The sequence below is a fragment of the Mesoplodon mirus genome (genome assembly GCF_964341445.2).
Source record: "Mesoplodon mirus genome assembly, chromosome: 12".
Taxonomy (NCBI): domain Eukaryota; kingdom Metazoa; phylum Chordata; class Mammalia; order Artiodactyla; family Ziphiidae; genus Mesoplodon; species Mesoplodon mirus.
In genome coordinates, this window is record NC_138988.1 from 57,273,877 (window position 1) to 57,287,285 (window position 13,409).

General features: G+C 43.1%; 1 protein-coding gene across 5 annotated transcripts in view; it reads left to right on the plus strand.

The window, feature by feature from the left end:
* The first annotated feature begins 496 nt into the window (after positions 1-496).
* Positions 497-13,409, plus strand: part of SLC4A7 (solute carrier family 4 member 7) — a 125,073-nt gene continuing 112,160 nt past the window's right edge. For all 5 annotated transcript variants that reach the window (XM_082639016.1, XM_082639017.1, XM_082639018.1 and 2 more), the window contains exon 1: positions 497-802. In XM_082639016.1, coding sequence (XP_082495142.1) covers positions 755-802 — 48 coding nt within the window. In that variant the 5' untranslated portion in view covers positions 497-754. The remainder of the gene's footprint in view (positions 803-13,409) is intronic.

Sequence of the window (13,409 nt, forward strand, 5' to 3'; positions counted from 1 at the left end):
CAGTGCTCCCTGTTTCACTGGCCCCGAGTTGGGGTTCGTCCCAACAGAACAGAAAAAGAAACCTTGCAGCACTCCTAATGACCCGTTAGTTCCTTTGGGGCTCCCGTGAGCGCCCCTGTAATGGGCAGCGGCCTTCTTCCCTCCTGCCACGAGGAACGTGGTTAGGAGGTAGGCGCCGTGGTGACCCCCAGCCCCCCTCGGACTAGGAAAACGAGCTACACGCTTAGTTTCGGTCACTTAAGATTTTAGAGGGGCGGGACTCCTGAGGAGGTGGCGTGGCGCCGAGATGAGTGTGGAACCCCGAAGGCCTCCGAGCGGCTGGGACGCCCGTCTTCCTCCCACCCTCCCGCTCCATCTCTGGGCTGCCTGGCCGCCGGGCCGGGACTCGCCTGGGAGGACCCCGGCCAGCCGGGGGCGTGGCGCCAGGGGGCGGGCTGTGGGCGGGGCCTACTTGCATCACGGCCTGGCCCCCGCCCCCGGGCCTCCGCGGCGCCCTCCTCCCCGCTTCGGCCTCTCTCCAGCTCAGTGCCCGCTCCACGTTCCACGCTGCGGCCTCGAGCGCCCGCGAGAGGCAGCTTCGCGGTCGCCGCGCACGCGCTCAAGTCTCTGACTCACGGCTCTCCCCACGCGAGCGCCTCGCTCACGAGCGCACGTTCGTTTCCCCTCGCGCGTCCGGCTCTCGGCCCCGGCGGCGGCGGCGGGCGGACCGCGCGGGGCAGCAGCGGATCGGCCGCCGCGGGCTGGACGGCCGACCATGGAGGCGGACGGGGCCGGAGAGCAGATGAGACCGCTTCTCACCCGGGTAACGAGAAGGGTGCGGGCGGCGGGGCTCCTCGGCAGGCGGGCGCGGGGCGCGGCGGACAAAGGCTGGGGCGCGGCGGGCCGGCCGCAGGTCCCGGGTCGGGCCCCCCCCACCAAAGGCGGCCGGCGCGCCGGGGCAGCCCCTTTGTGTGACCGCCCGGAGCTGGGGGCGGGCGGCGCGGCGCCAAGGAGGCCGGCGTGGGGGGGCCGGCAGCGCGCCGCCGGCAGCGCGCCGCCGGCATCCTGGCTGCCGCGTCCAGGGGTCTCGGCATCCGGGGGTCCCCGGCAGCCCGCGGGCTCGGCCGGTCAACAGCCGGACAGGCGCCTCCTCCTCTCTGCGGGGCTCGCCTCTCCTTCCCGGCGTTCTCCCCGCCAGGTCTAGGTTCCAGTGGCCTTGGCGCTGGACTTGAGGTCAGACCCTCGATAAACCCATCCTCTCCCCGCGAGGAGGAGCGCTGCCCCACCTGGCAAAGCCACAGGCCGTGGTGAGGAGCCGGTTAAATCTTCGCCGTCTTCCCTGTCTCCCCACCCGCCTGCCGCGTGCTTTGTTCCGGGACTTCTCCGGCCGCGTGGACGAGCCGCCTGCGTTGGCGGCCAAGGCTGCGTCTCGCTGCCGACTCTGCCCGGCCAGCCTCCTCCTCTCCTGGCGAGAACCCGAGTGTCCTCCTGGCGCAGGCCAAGTGCAAAGTGGAAGGTGTTCTGACCCTGCACGCTGCTCTTTTCAGCAGCCTAGCAAAAGCGCGTTTTCCGCTGAAGCTGGGGGGTGGCTTCAGGGTGAGATGGGAGTGGGGGTGGGCTTTCAAAAGGTCGGCATTCGCATTTGGGATGCCGGACGGGTGGCCCACGCTCAAGAAACTGACTTCCTGCTTTCGTGTAGGATGCATAGGTCCCCACGGTTGTGATTCTTTCCTTCCTTCATAGTTCGTGACTCAAAGGGCATAGAGGTGTTAGTTCCAGTTCTTACTTGGTGACCAGGAAAGGGGGGAAGGTTGCAGTGAAAAACTTCCAGTCTTTCATAACTAACAGGAAAATTGCTTTTCACGTATTTTTATTCAAGGATTTCACTTATCCGCCCCCCGCTCCCCCCGTCCTTTTAGAGGTTATTGTAAGGGCCTGGAGAGTAGCCATTCATCATTTCAACATGTTCACCTATAAATTCTCAAAACATGGAGAAAAGGTTAGTCTCCAGACAGTGAAGTCATTTAGCAGTGGTTTTTGGGAAGATCACTCGTACTGATGGTAATGGAATCCTGGAAGCTCGTTCGTCCTAAGGATCTTCTGTAATTCTTTGTGTGGCCTCTGAATAAACTGTTTTAGATGTATTTCTTAGCACCTTCTCTGATACTATGTATCAGATACACTTGGCTGTTCTTAAATTTACTATTTGCAAACTTTCAATTCAGAACAGTAAAGAGCCTCAGCGTTTACATAAAGCTGGAGAGAAACTATGATGTGTTCTCAAATATTGCCTCCTTAGCTAGCAAAGGAGGCCTCTGATAATGCCATTGGCTTCCAAATCATTCATTGTGATAACACTACTTAGAACCCATTCTGTAGTATCCAACAAGACAGAACCAGCTCTGCTCAAATGAGGGAGACAAATGACAAAGGAATTATCAAACACTGTTATTAATGGCATGGCAGGGGAGCACTTTGGAAGGGTATACCTCCTAAATCTTGGGAAGATAAGACTTGGCTACAGTAACCATGTACAAATTGATAATATAAATCAAATATGATAAGCTATCATACAGTCTAAAAGTAGAATGAGAGAACAGGAGAACTGTTGGTTTAAGTAATAGAGAACACTATTACTTGAAAACTGGGAAGAGGAACTATTTGCATTGACCAGATTATCTCTTTCCTTACTGATTTTCCACTGGTAAATGCATGTCATAAAAGTGGAAGATTATGGTATTCATCAGTCATAACTTCTCTAACCCCTAGCCAACAGTAAAAAAAAAAAAAGTAGAATAAAATTATTACTCCTAAAATGCTATCTTAGGTAAGTAATTATGCAAAAATTTTTGAATAAATTGGTGGCAGTTTATATTACTCTGAAACCGGAGCCAATCTGTTTCATAAATCAGGCTCTAAGGTTTCTTCTGCTCTTAAAATTCTGTAATTTTCATTGATTATGGTTTTGAGGAAAGGCATTTATCTTATAGAAAAAAATGCAACTTTTGTTTGCTTTGTACAAAAACTCATTATCCTAGGCCTCCCTGAGAATTGATTTGAACTGTCATTCTTATTTTCTGGTATAGATTAAATCCTGTTACAACAAATAGCACTGTTTAGAAGGTTCCCAGGTTTTAGCAAATGTTCTACTTTTAAGCACTATATGATTTAACAGGATTCTGTTAATAATTGTTATGTAGTTTCATTTATTCTACCACTATCTATTAAGTATCTCCTAGGTGGCAGGCACTGGGGATATAAGCAGACAAGGTAGGCAGAATCCTAACCTCCTTGAGTTTATTTTGGCATGTGTAGTGAATACAGTGATAGCATTTGCATTCCTGCTAATTCCACTTGTGAGTGCCAGTTAAAACATTTTCATGAGTTAGAAATACTTTTAGAAAAGTAGTTGTTAGTAGAAATGAAAGATATTAACAACCTGGTATGAATTCAGTGGTGATTGGCAGTAGAGGTTTTTTGGTAGGTCTTTAAGTATGCATTCTCTTTGGGGAGCTCTCTGACTAGGTATGGTTAGCTCTAGAGATATTAAGCACCCCAGGCACATTATAAGGATTTTAGTTCCCTTTTGGCCTTATAGTTGGTATCTCTGGGCCAAGATCTCTGGAGATGTAATAAAGGGAACAATAGCAAATCTGTCATCAGTCCAACTGAAACTGTGGGACAGTTGAGTTGGACTGAAGAATTGGTTTATTTGGTAACTGAGCCGGGGAAGTACACAGGTTTTCTTCTAAGAGAACTTAAGATACGAAAATAGAGTGTTTTGTTACACTAAACTCCTGTTAATTGAGTAGGTTAAAATCGAAAGCCAAAGTAACCTGGTGTTGGAGGAACCTGGTATGTTATTTTAGTGGTATGTGGTGTGCTAAAACCTTGACTCTTATACTTGTCAACATCCTGTAATGGGTTTTTCTTCCTCTTTCCTTCCCTTTCTTTCTTACTGTATTTTGCTGCAAATGTGATCTTAAAGTAGATAGTATCTGCAACTCACAAAATGGGCCATTTATATCAAGGAGCATACAGGTGATTCATAGGGTTAATATTATAGATTATTCATTGTGGCTTTTGATTTATATTATAGCTTTCTCTTATTGATTAAGGATTCTTCTATAGTTACTACTTTTTTTGCATATATTATTTCCAATTTTGCAATAAGCATGTATCAGTAATAAAGATAAGTGTTTATATATGTAAAGGTTCAGTTAGCTACCTCCCCCTCTTTTTTAGCCTCCTTTTGAACAAGAGAATTTTTGATTCCTGTACAAAGCGGGTAGCTATTCCAAGGTTCTAACTTAAAATGTTTGCCTCTGTTTTTGTTAGACAACTTTACGTATTTTGTTGAGTAGTACTCATTGAATTTTACAACTTGGGGAGACTTTTAGGATTATTTGTAATTGTAGTTGACCCTTGAACAGCACAGAAGTTAGGGGTTCTGACCCTCCATGCAGTGGAAAATCCTCTGTATCTGCAGTTCCACATCCACAGATTCAACCACCTGTGGATCGTGTAGAGATGTGGTATGTGTTTGTTGCAAAAAAATCCACGTATAAGTTGACCTGCGTTGTTAAAGGGCCAGCTGTATAATGATAATAAACCATGAAGGGGTCTGTGGTTGGCATAGTGTTATGATGGTGTTTGGTGATGCTGCCGCTGACATGCCTTCCTGAGGGCAGAGGGCCAGCAGACTGGAGTAGTCCTGGATTCCTAAAGTACTGACTCTTTACTTCCATGGGCTGAATGCTTTTCAGTGACTGCTGTGATGAGAGTGGCCAAACACTTTTTCAGTGCTTGATTTAGGAAGATAATGAGATTATGCTATAGATTTGCATATTTATCTGGAGCTGATATGCCGGTATAGAAAGGTTCTAGTTTGGCTATTTTAAGCATATTTTCAGATTTCCTCCAACGAGGTTATTTTTAAGTATTTTAATTTTTCTTTAGCCATAGTTTGATTTTTTTTTTTGCGGTACGAGGGCCTCTCACTGTTGTGGCCTCTCCCGTTGCGGAGCACAGGCTCCGGACGCGCAGGCTCAGCGGCCATGGCTCACGGGCCCAGCCGCTCCGCGGCATGTGGGATCTTCCCGGACCGGGGCACGAACCCGTATCCCCTGCATCGGCAGGTGGACTCTCAACCACTGTGCCACCAGGGAAGCCCCATAGTTTGAATTTTAATAAGTTTATTTAGAGCAGTTTTTTGGGGGGGGCCCAGTAAGTATCACAGTGAAGGGTGAAACACAATCCACCTTTCATAACAAAATAGAAAAGATGCACTAATATTTTTAATATCCTTTCTTTTTTTTTGTAGAGAGTGTTATGTTGACTGGTATAATTTGGTTCTCATTCTTTTCGCATGTCAGGCAGTATAGAATCGCCTTCTCTCCGGATTCTAGGACTGCATTGCTGCTTTTTGTCAGATTGCTCGATTTAGAGAGCTGTTGAGTTGTATATCATCTCTCATCAGACACTTGGGAAATGGATATATCTTTGAAAATGGATTCACATGTGCAAGATGCCTATACTCATATAGAGCATGAGAAGGGACGAGATGATACTCAAATGTTTTTTTCTCATAATTTCCCATAACATATAATTAACACTTGGTGCTTTTGTGCTTGGTGCCTGTTCTTTTATATACAGAATATTTTCAGCCTAATACTACTCTTTATTCTGGAAAAATACTGACAATACTTACACAGAACTCCTCTCACTTTAGGAATCGATATATTCAACAACAACACAAAAGGAATAAAGCAAATTTATGTATAGTAGACTCTTCCCATTGAGTTCCGTGGTAGTATTGGAGATGTTTCTGTTAAAATAAGTCCTTAAGAAACAAATTTTTGTTGAGAATTTAAATTAGAAGTTCCCATTGTACTATACTTTGGCTACTGGGATATTATCTTGATCTAGAAAACATCTTTCCTTTTCAAAATTTTAGCAATTTTTAATATTTGCCATGGGTGGGTGGGGTTCTGGGGGGACGAAGTGTCAGGGAAGGGAGGGAAGAGGGTATTACAGGGCTGTGTTTGTCTGAATTATGACAGATGCAACTTTAGCATCAGGCTTGATGGGAGGAGCCTGGACTGGGCTTCAGCCCCTACTGGTTCTCTCCTCCGAATGCTCTTCTGTATCACCCTCAAAACCAAATGTGGTGGCCCCTCATGTGTCACCTTTTCAATTTAATACCTCTTCTATCCTAATCATTATAGCATGACTATAATCATACTTGGGGATTCTTTGGTCTGCATTTAAAACACAGAATTTTTTTTGTTTCTCCTGGGTATTTACACAGTCATGTTCAAATTTGCTGCAGTTATATTTCTGGTAGATACTGCTGTCTAATGTAAAATGTATTGCGTTTTTAAAATCCCAGATAAGATTACACATTGTATAAGGTGAATTAAAGGCCGACTTTCTTAATCCTGTAAGAACCTAATTTATTTATTTAAAATAAGAGACACCTGTGTAAAAATCAGACCACAACCCCTTGTAAAAGTTCCCACTTTGCCTGATATCATTAATTGTTAAATATGATCCCTTTAAGTATGCTTTATTCACTTTGCACCAAGGAACACCTCATGGCGAATTTTCTGCTGGTTTTTCATTAGCTTTGTATGAAAAGTACTCTGAGTTCTGTCCTAGAGTTGGGTATTGATGGTGCCATAGATAATATAGCACTGTCTATTTAAAATTGCTTCTAAAATAGATATGCCCATGGGGACTGTGGAAAGGCCTCAGGGGTCCGTGAATCCCCAGAAACTGAAAAATTTTAAGTTTATATGCATTATCTAGGAGAGGGTCAAAATAGCTTTACATTCAGATCTCGAAGGGGTTTATAATTCAGAAAACAGCTAAGGCCTAGTCTACAAATTAGCTCAGTTTGGTTTTGTACCTTCCTTGAAAGTTCATAGTCTTATATTTTGCTTAACTAGATGACAATAGTTATTATTATTATTTTTTTGGCAGTCATTGATAAGAACTTTTTTTATTAGAAAATAATACAAAAATATAAATAAAATTCTATTATTAGGTTGTATTTGGCTATAAGTTACATAACTTCAACTCCAAGTGATTTAACAAAAGGACATTTACCATCTTGTTATCTCACATGATGAGAATACAGACTTGGAACAATTCAGCGACTCATTGATTTCATTAAGAACTCATATTCTGTCCATTACTCTACTGTGCCATTTAGTGGGGAGACTTTGGTCTTAGGCTGGCTCTCCTCATGTTCACAAGGTGGCTGTAGCATTTCGATCACATTCTAAAGCAACATTATCCAAAGACAGCAGAGACCCTCTCTTGTGCAACTTTTTTTAGGAATAAGGAAACCTTTCCCAAAAGCCACTTGACAGACTTCCCCATATGTTTTACTGACCAGAATTCTGTTACATGCCCTTTTTTTTTTTTAACATCTTTATTGGAGTATAATTGCTTTACAATGGTGTGTTAGTTTCTTCTGTATAACAAAGTGAATCAGGTATACATATACATATATCCCCATGTCTCCTCCCTCTTGCATCTCCCTCCCACCCTCCCTATCCCACCCCTCTAGGTGGACACAAAGTACCGAGCTGATCTCCCTGTGCTATGCGACTGCTTCCCACAAGCTATCTGTTTTACATTTGGTAGTGTATATATGTCCATGCCACTCTCTCACTTCATAGATGACAGTAATTATTAAATTCACCCCAGTACTTGCTAAAGTTTGTTTTGCAAAATACTATACACCTGTAGGTTGCAAAAGGTTTTGCAAAAGAACCATTCTCTAGCCAATTTAAGTTCGGCAAATGTCACATGCTATACTTTTGGGAGAGTCACAATGCACAATTAAAGGCTCTGAGAAAGACATTCAGCTTTTTTTTTTATTTATTTATTTATTTATTTATTTATTTGTTTATTTGTTTGTTTGTGGCTGTGTTGGGTCTTCGTTTCTGTGCGAGGGCTTTCTCCAGTTGTGGCAAGCGGGGGCCACTCTTCATCGCAGTGCGCGGGCCTCTCACTATTGTGGCCTCTCTTGTTGTGGAGCACAGGCTCCAGATGCACAGGCTCAGTAGTTGTGGCTCATGGGCCTAGTTGCTCTGCGGCATGTGGGATCTTCCCAGACCAGGGCTCGAACCTGTGTCCCCTGCATTGTCAGGCAGATTCTCAACCACTGCGCCACCAGGGAAGCCCAGACATTCAGCTTTGATGGGGAGAGAATGCAGCCATGTGGGGTAGAAATTTCTGATGGTTCTTACAAAATATGAACAGTAGGTCACTGGGAATTCCCTGGCAGTCTAGTAGTTAGGGCTCTGTGCTTGCACGGCAGGGGACACAGGTTCGATCCCTGGTCTGGGAACTAAAACCCCGCATGCCACGTGGCGCCCCCTCCCCGCCCCCCCGACAAAAAGTAGGTCACTAATACGTTGTGTTATTATAGGTCTAAGAAAGCAAATCCTATGGTATTTATAATTCACTTTGTTACAGTAACAGGAGAGATTTGAAAAATGTATCACTTAAGAAGATACTTTGGAAGCAACATGATAGGGCACTGGATGAATAAATTATGGTATATCCACACCGTAGGTTGCTACAGCTATTAAAAAGGAATGAGGAAGATCTCTGTACTGATGTGGAGAGATCTCCAGGATAAATTGATTTAAAAAAATCAAGGTGTGGGTCAGAAGATACTATTTCATGCCTTTTCTCTAAGGGGAGTAATAAGAATGTATATTTGTACTTACTAGTATTTGTATAAATACCCTGGAAATATTATCAAAAAACTAATAAAAACGATTGCCATTAAGGGTATGAGGGAACAGGACTTGAGACAAGAGTGGGAACAAAACTTCAGTGTATGGTAAGTCCCCTACGTAGGAACTTTCAAAGATGTGAACATGCATGTCCAATCGTGTAAGTTAGTTCATGTGTCTGGCGTACATTGTCACGTGCGTGCATCCTCTACAAGTGGTTGTACTTTTGTGTACTTTACAGTACTGTATAGAGTACAGTAGTACCGTATCTTTATTTCAAGCCCAGGATGTCTGGAAGCAAGTGTAAAAGCAGCAGTGATGTAGCTGGTACTGCTAAGAAGTGCCTGGAATTGGAGGCCCAGCGAAAGGACGGAGAGAGACAAGAGGAAGAAGAAGTAACTGAAGAACCGAAGAGATTCACGATGCAGGAAATGGCAAGGGGATTTTCTTTATTTGAGGAGGCACTGTTGGTTTTTGAGGCACAGAACCCGAAAGTGGAACGGTACACGAAGGTTGCAGCAGCCATTCAGAAGGCAGTCCGGTGCTACCGTGTCATCTATGGTGAAAAAAAAAGAGCTACTACCCAGACATCACTGGATCGTTTTTTCAAGAGGGTAGATAGAATTGAATCCAGCAAGGAACCAGAACCTGTGCCATCAACGTCAGGCATGAGTGAAATTGCAGCTTGCCCTCCGTCTCCTATTGCTGACTATGCTTCAGCTCTACCATCTCCCACCTCCTCTCCCTCCTCCAGTCAGTAACTCTTCTTGCCTGTTCACTTGATGCCAGCCCCTGTACGCCAGCTGTTGTACTGTACCATTGTACTTTTCAAGGTACTGGACTGTAAGATTAAAAATGTTTTTCTTTTTTGTGTTTGTTTTTTATCTATTATTTGTGTGAAAAGTATGATAAACCTATTACAGTACTGTACTATACAGCTGATTGTATTAGGTGGGTACCTAGGCTAACTTTGTTGGACTTACGAACAAATTGGACTTATGAATGTGCTCTCAGAACGGAACTCGTTCATATGCAGGGGACACACTGTATACCTTTCAACATAGTTTTGATTTTTGAACCATGCAAACATATTCAGTAAAATAGGATGATTTCTTATATTGTTTTATGTCATGGGTTGACATATTTATCCAGCTATTTCATGAAAGAGAATTGTATAGCTGTCGATATAGTGTAATATATTATGAACTATGTAATTTTTCATGTTCTAAAGGTGCCGTATAACAATACATGTCTATCAGTAAAATCAGATACTACATGCCTAATTATGATAATGAATGCTCGATTCCTTTGGAAATTTTAAGTCTGCATGTTACCGATGTCCTGATCCTTCTCTCCTACCGATGTCCTGATCCTTCTCTCCCTTTCAACTTCTTTCTATCAAGGGATTTAGATTAGTGAGGAGTCAGTGGAAGGTAGGATGTGGGAAGAGGCTGAGGGTGATGCTGTTATAAATGAAAGTGCCTTAAGTGTAAGGAAGTAACTGCCTGGTTATATATATGTCTTTAAACTTCGTTTTCCTTTATGATTTTTATACTTCCCTTCAATTGAGGATCATATACATGAAAAAAATTATCCAGGTTAATTACATTTGTTGAGAGTACTGTGGCATAGTTGCAGGGGCCCCACTCGCATTGCTGTCCTGTGTTTGCTCCGGAAGGCAGCATCTGCCTTGCTGACTGGCTTCTCTGGGCTGTGCAGCATGGCATTGCTCTGGGAAGATGCCCCTGTAACTGCGGGTTCCTCCTGTTGTTCTGTGTAATCCATGTGAAACGTCTAGCCCTACACTTTAAAAAATTAGTTACACGTAAAACTAAAGAAATGATTTCCACTTAGCCAGTTTTTAGAAGCCAGTAATTTGGAAAAGAGCGATGATCATTTTTTTCCCTCTTCTGAAGGTGTTTTTATATTTCCATTTGAGTGTAAACCTCAGTGATATTCTGAGACTACAGCACCTCAGATGAAACAGTGAAACCCCACTGAAGACTGCTCACTCTTCCTTCAATCGCAGCACTGGCGGTGAAGGATGTCATTTTTCTCACATTGATGCGTGTCACTTATCTAGGATTTTTGGTTTTAACCTTGCTGTGGCTAAGTTGGTGAAGAACTGGAAACTGACTTTTTAGAGAAAGCCTGCTTTGAACCATGCATTTTTTTTGGCATCTTTAAATCACTCTCTATTCCTGTTGCAGATGTGAACTCATAGGCAGAGAGGGTTTCTGAAATTTCCCAGGCCATACGGTTAGTAAGAGGCTAACCTGAGATTTGAACTCATGGTTGGTGCCAGACCACTGCTTACTCCTCGTCTTCCATCTCTCATTAGTCTGGAGTAATGAGAGATCCCTGTTTGTCAGTACCTTAACATTAAGCATTCTAGGTGATTTTACTGGTGTGATAGTTGAAAGCTCTATTTGCCTCAGATAGCTGTAGTTTTCTTCTATATTTAAAAGCTTTATTACTATAACTTTTGTGAATTAGTTGCTAATATTACAGAAGTTAAATATTTTAATGAAATTCGCCCCTTTGCCTCCAGGTTCTCTGAGGGCCGGGAAAGAATTTTTCTGGATCATTACTCAGTTCTTAACTAGGTCTGTTCTAGGTTTGCAAACATAGAAGATATTCAGTGAATATTTGTTCAGTGAATGAATGCTAGGATAATGCCATGAACTCATAGATTTTAAGTTGAATATATTTCTAGTTAATTGTTTAATCAGTAACTAAATTATATAACTTTTATTTGTGGTTAAGAGAAAGGCTTCTACTTTGCTTGATATAACTGCCAGTAGAAGAGAATAGAATGTTCCTTTCCTTGGTTTTTTATTGAGGGGGAATATTGAATAAATGGTTTGGATTGATCCCAAAGTAAGAGTACTTAACATTTTTTTTTAACCTGAGCTAGGATTTTAGGCAAGTGAGCATTAAGCATCATTAAAATGAAAATTTTATGGCTCTTAAGATATTTTCACAAGTTCGAAATACATATCTATTGATTGTTGGAAAACAGTAGGTACTTTACTTATATATTAATACTTCTATAATAGTTTCTTCATGAAAATCAGTGACTTTCAAAATATATGATTATAGCCAATGGCAAGAAAGGGGATCTCAAATCCCAGATATGATGTCAGCTGTTTTATATATTGGTTTAAAATTGTGCTGTTTTTATTAATTCTTTAGAATTATTACTTACATAATAGAACTTTTTTGTTCACCTGCTTTTAATTTTGTACCTTTGAGGTTTGTGGACCCTCTTCCTTCCTGGACTCTGCCTCCCTAACTTTGCAGTCCATGCATCACTGCCTGTGCAGGTGCTGTAAGTAACCAGTGCACTGACCCAGCATCCTTCAGTATTCTGTGCTTATTTCTGTTTTCCTTTCATTGTTCCCAGATGACCTCATAATATGTTCAGGAGGAACTTCCTTTCCGATTTTTGCACGTGCCATTAGCAGTATCCTCAGGATAAGGTTCTGTTAGGAGCCTGTTTATGTCTGGCCAACTTGTAATAATGGATTCATTCGGACTAAAATTGGCCTTCATTTGGTCTTTCATTTTATTTTATTGAGGTATTTTTATTCAGTAATAGGAAATTTACTAAATAACCACAAGCCCAAAACCTCTTTTTCAAAACAAGGTAAAATTTGGAAGTAGCTTAACTTTAGTCCCTGGTGTAACAGTTACATGCTTGGGTTTCAGACACACCTGGGTTCCGTATCCCTAATCTGCCACCAGGTGGCCTTGGGCACCTACCATCTTTGAATCTCATTTTTCTCATCTGTAAAATTGATATTATAATACTTATAGGGCTTTTTCATGATTAGGGAAAAGAATATACTGTATAAAATGCTAACTGTGACCTTGGAAACTTGTTATGAATAATCATCCTGTGTTCTTATAAATTATCTCATGTAACAGAATTCTAAGAGAGTTAGTGTACATATTGATTGAAGAAATAGGTAGAAAATAGAAAGTCTTAACTCCCCTTAAGCCCTGGCATTGAGAGATTCTGATTAGCTCTGTGCGGAGGGACTATGTATTAGGAAACACTCGGTTTTCCTCCTGTGCTTCTCGTCTGTGCTCACGGTACTACTACCCTTGCAGCAGTTCTGACATCAGATGTGTGTGGGTTGTTCCCACACCAAGCAGTTCTGTGACAGCAGCTGAGTGTCCTGTAATCTCACTCAGTTCTGACCCTCTCCATCTGGAGATGGTGTCAGGTCCCATGGGCTCAGTCTCACAAGGCTGCCTGCCCCCTGCCCCCACCCCTTCAGATGCCACTTGCAAGTCCTGATGGCCCCCTGGGCATCTGAGTCATCAGCTATAAATCAGAGGTTTCCGTGACTCCCTCCTTGGAGTTGATTAATTTGCTAGAGTGGCTCAGGGAACTCAGGAAAAGTTTACTTACCATTTGCCAACTTATTTTCAAAGGGTGCGATGAAGGATACAGATGAACATCCAGATGAAAGAGATACACAGGGCCAGGTATATGGGAGGTGCCATCTCTGGGAAGCCACTGTCCCACTTCCTCCATGTGTTCAGGAACCCAGAAGCTCTCCGAATGCCTTACTTGTGGGATTTTTATGGAGGCTTCATCATGTAGGCATGACAGTCATTAAATCCTTCTCCAGTCCCCTCCCCTCTCTGGAGAATGGGGGCTGG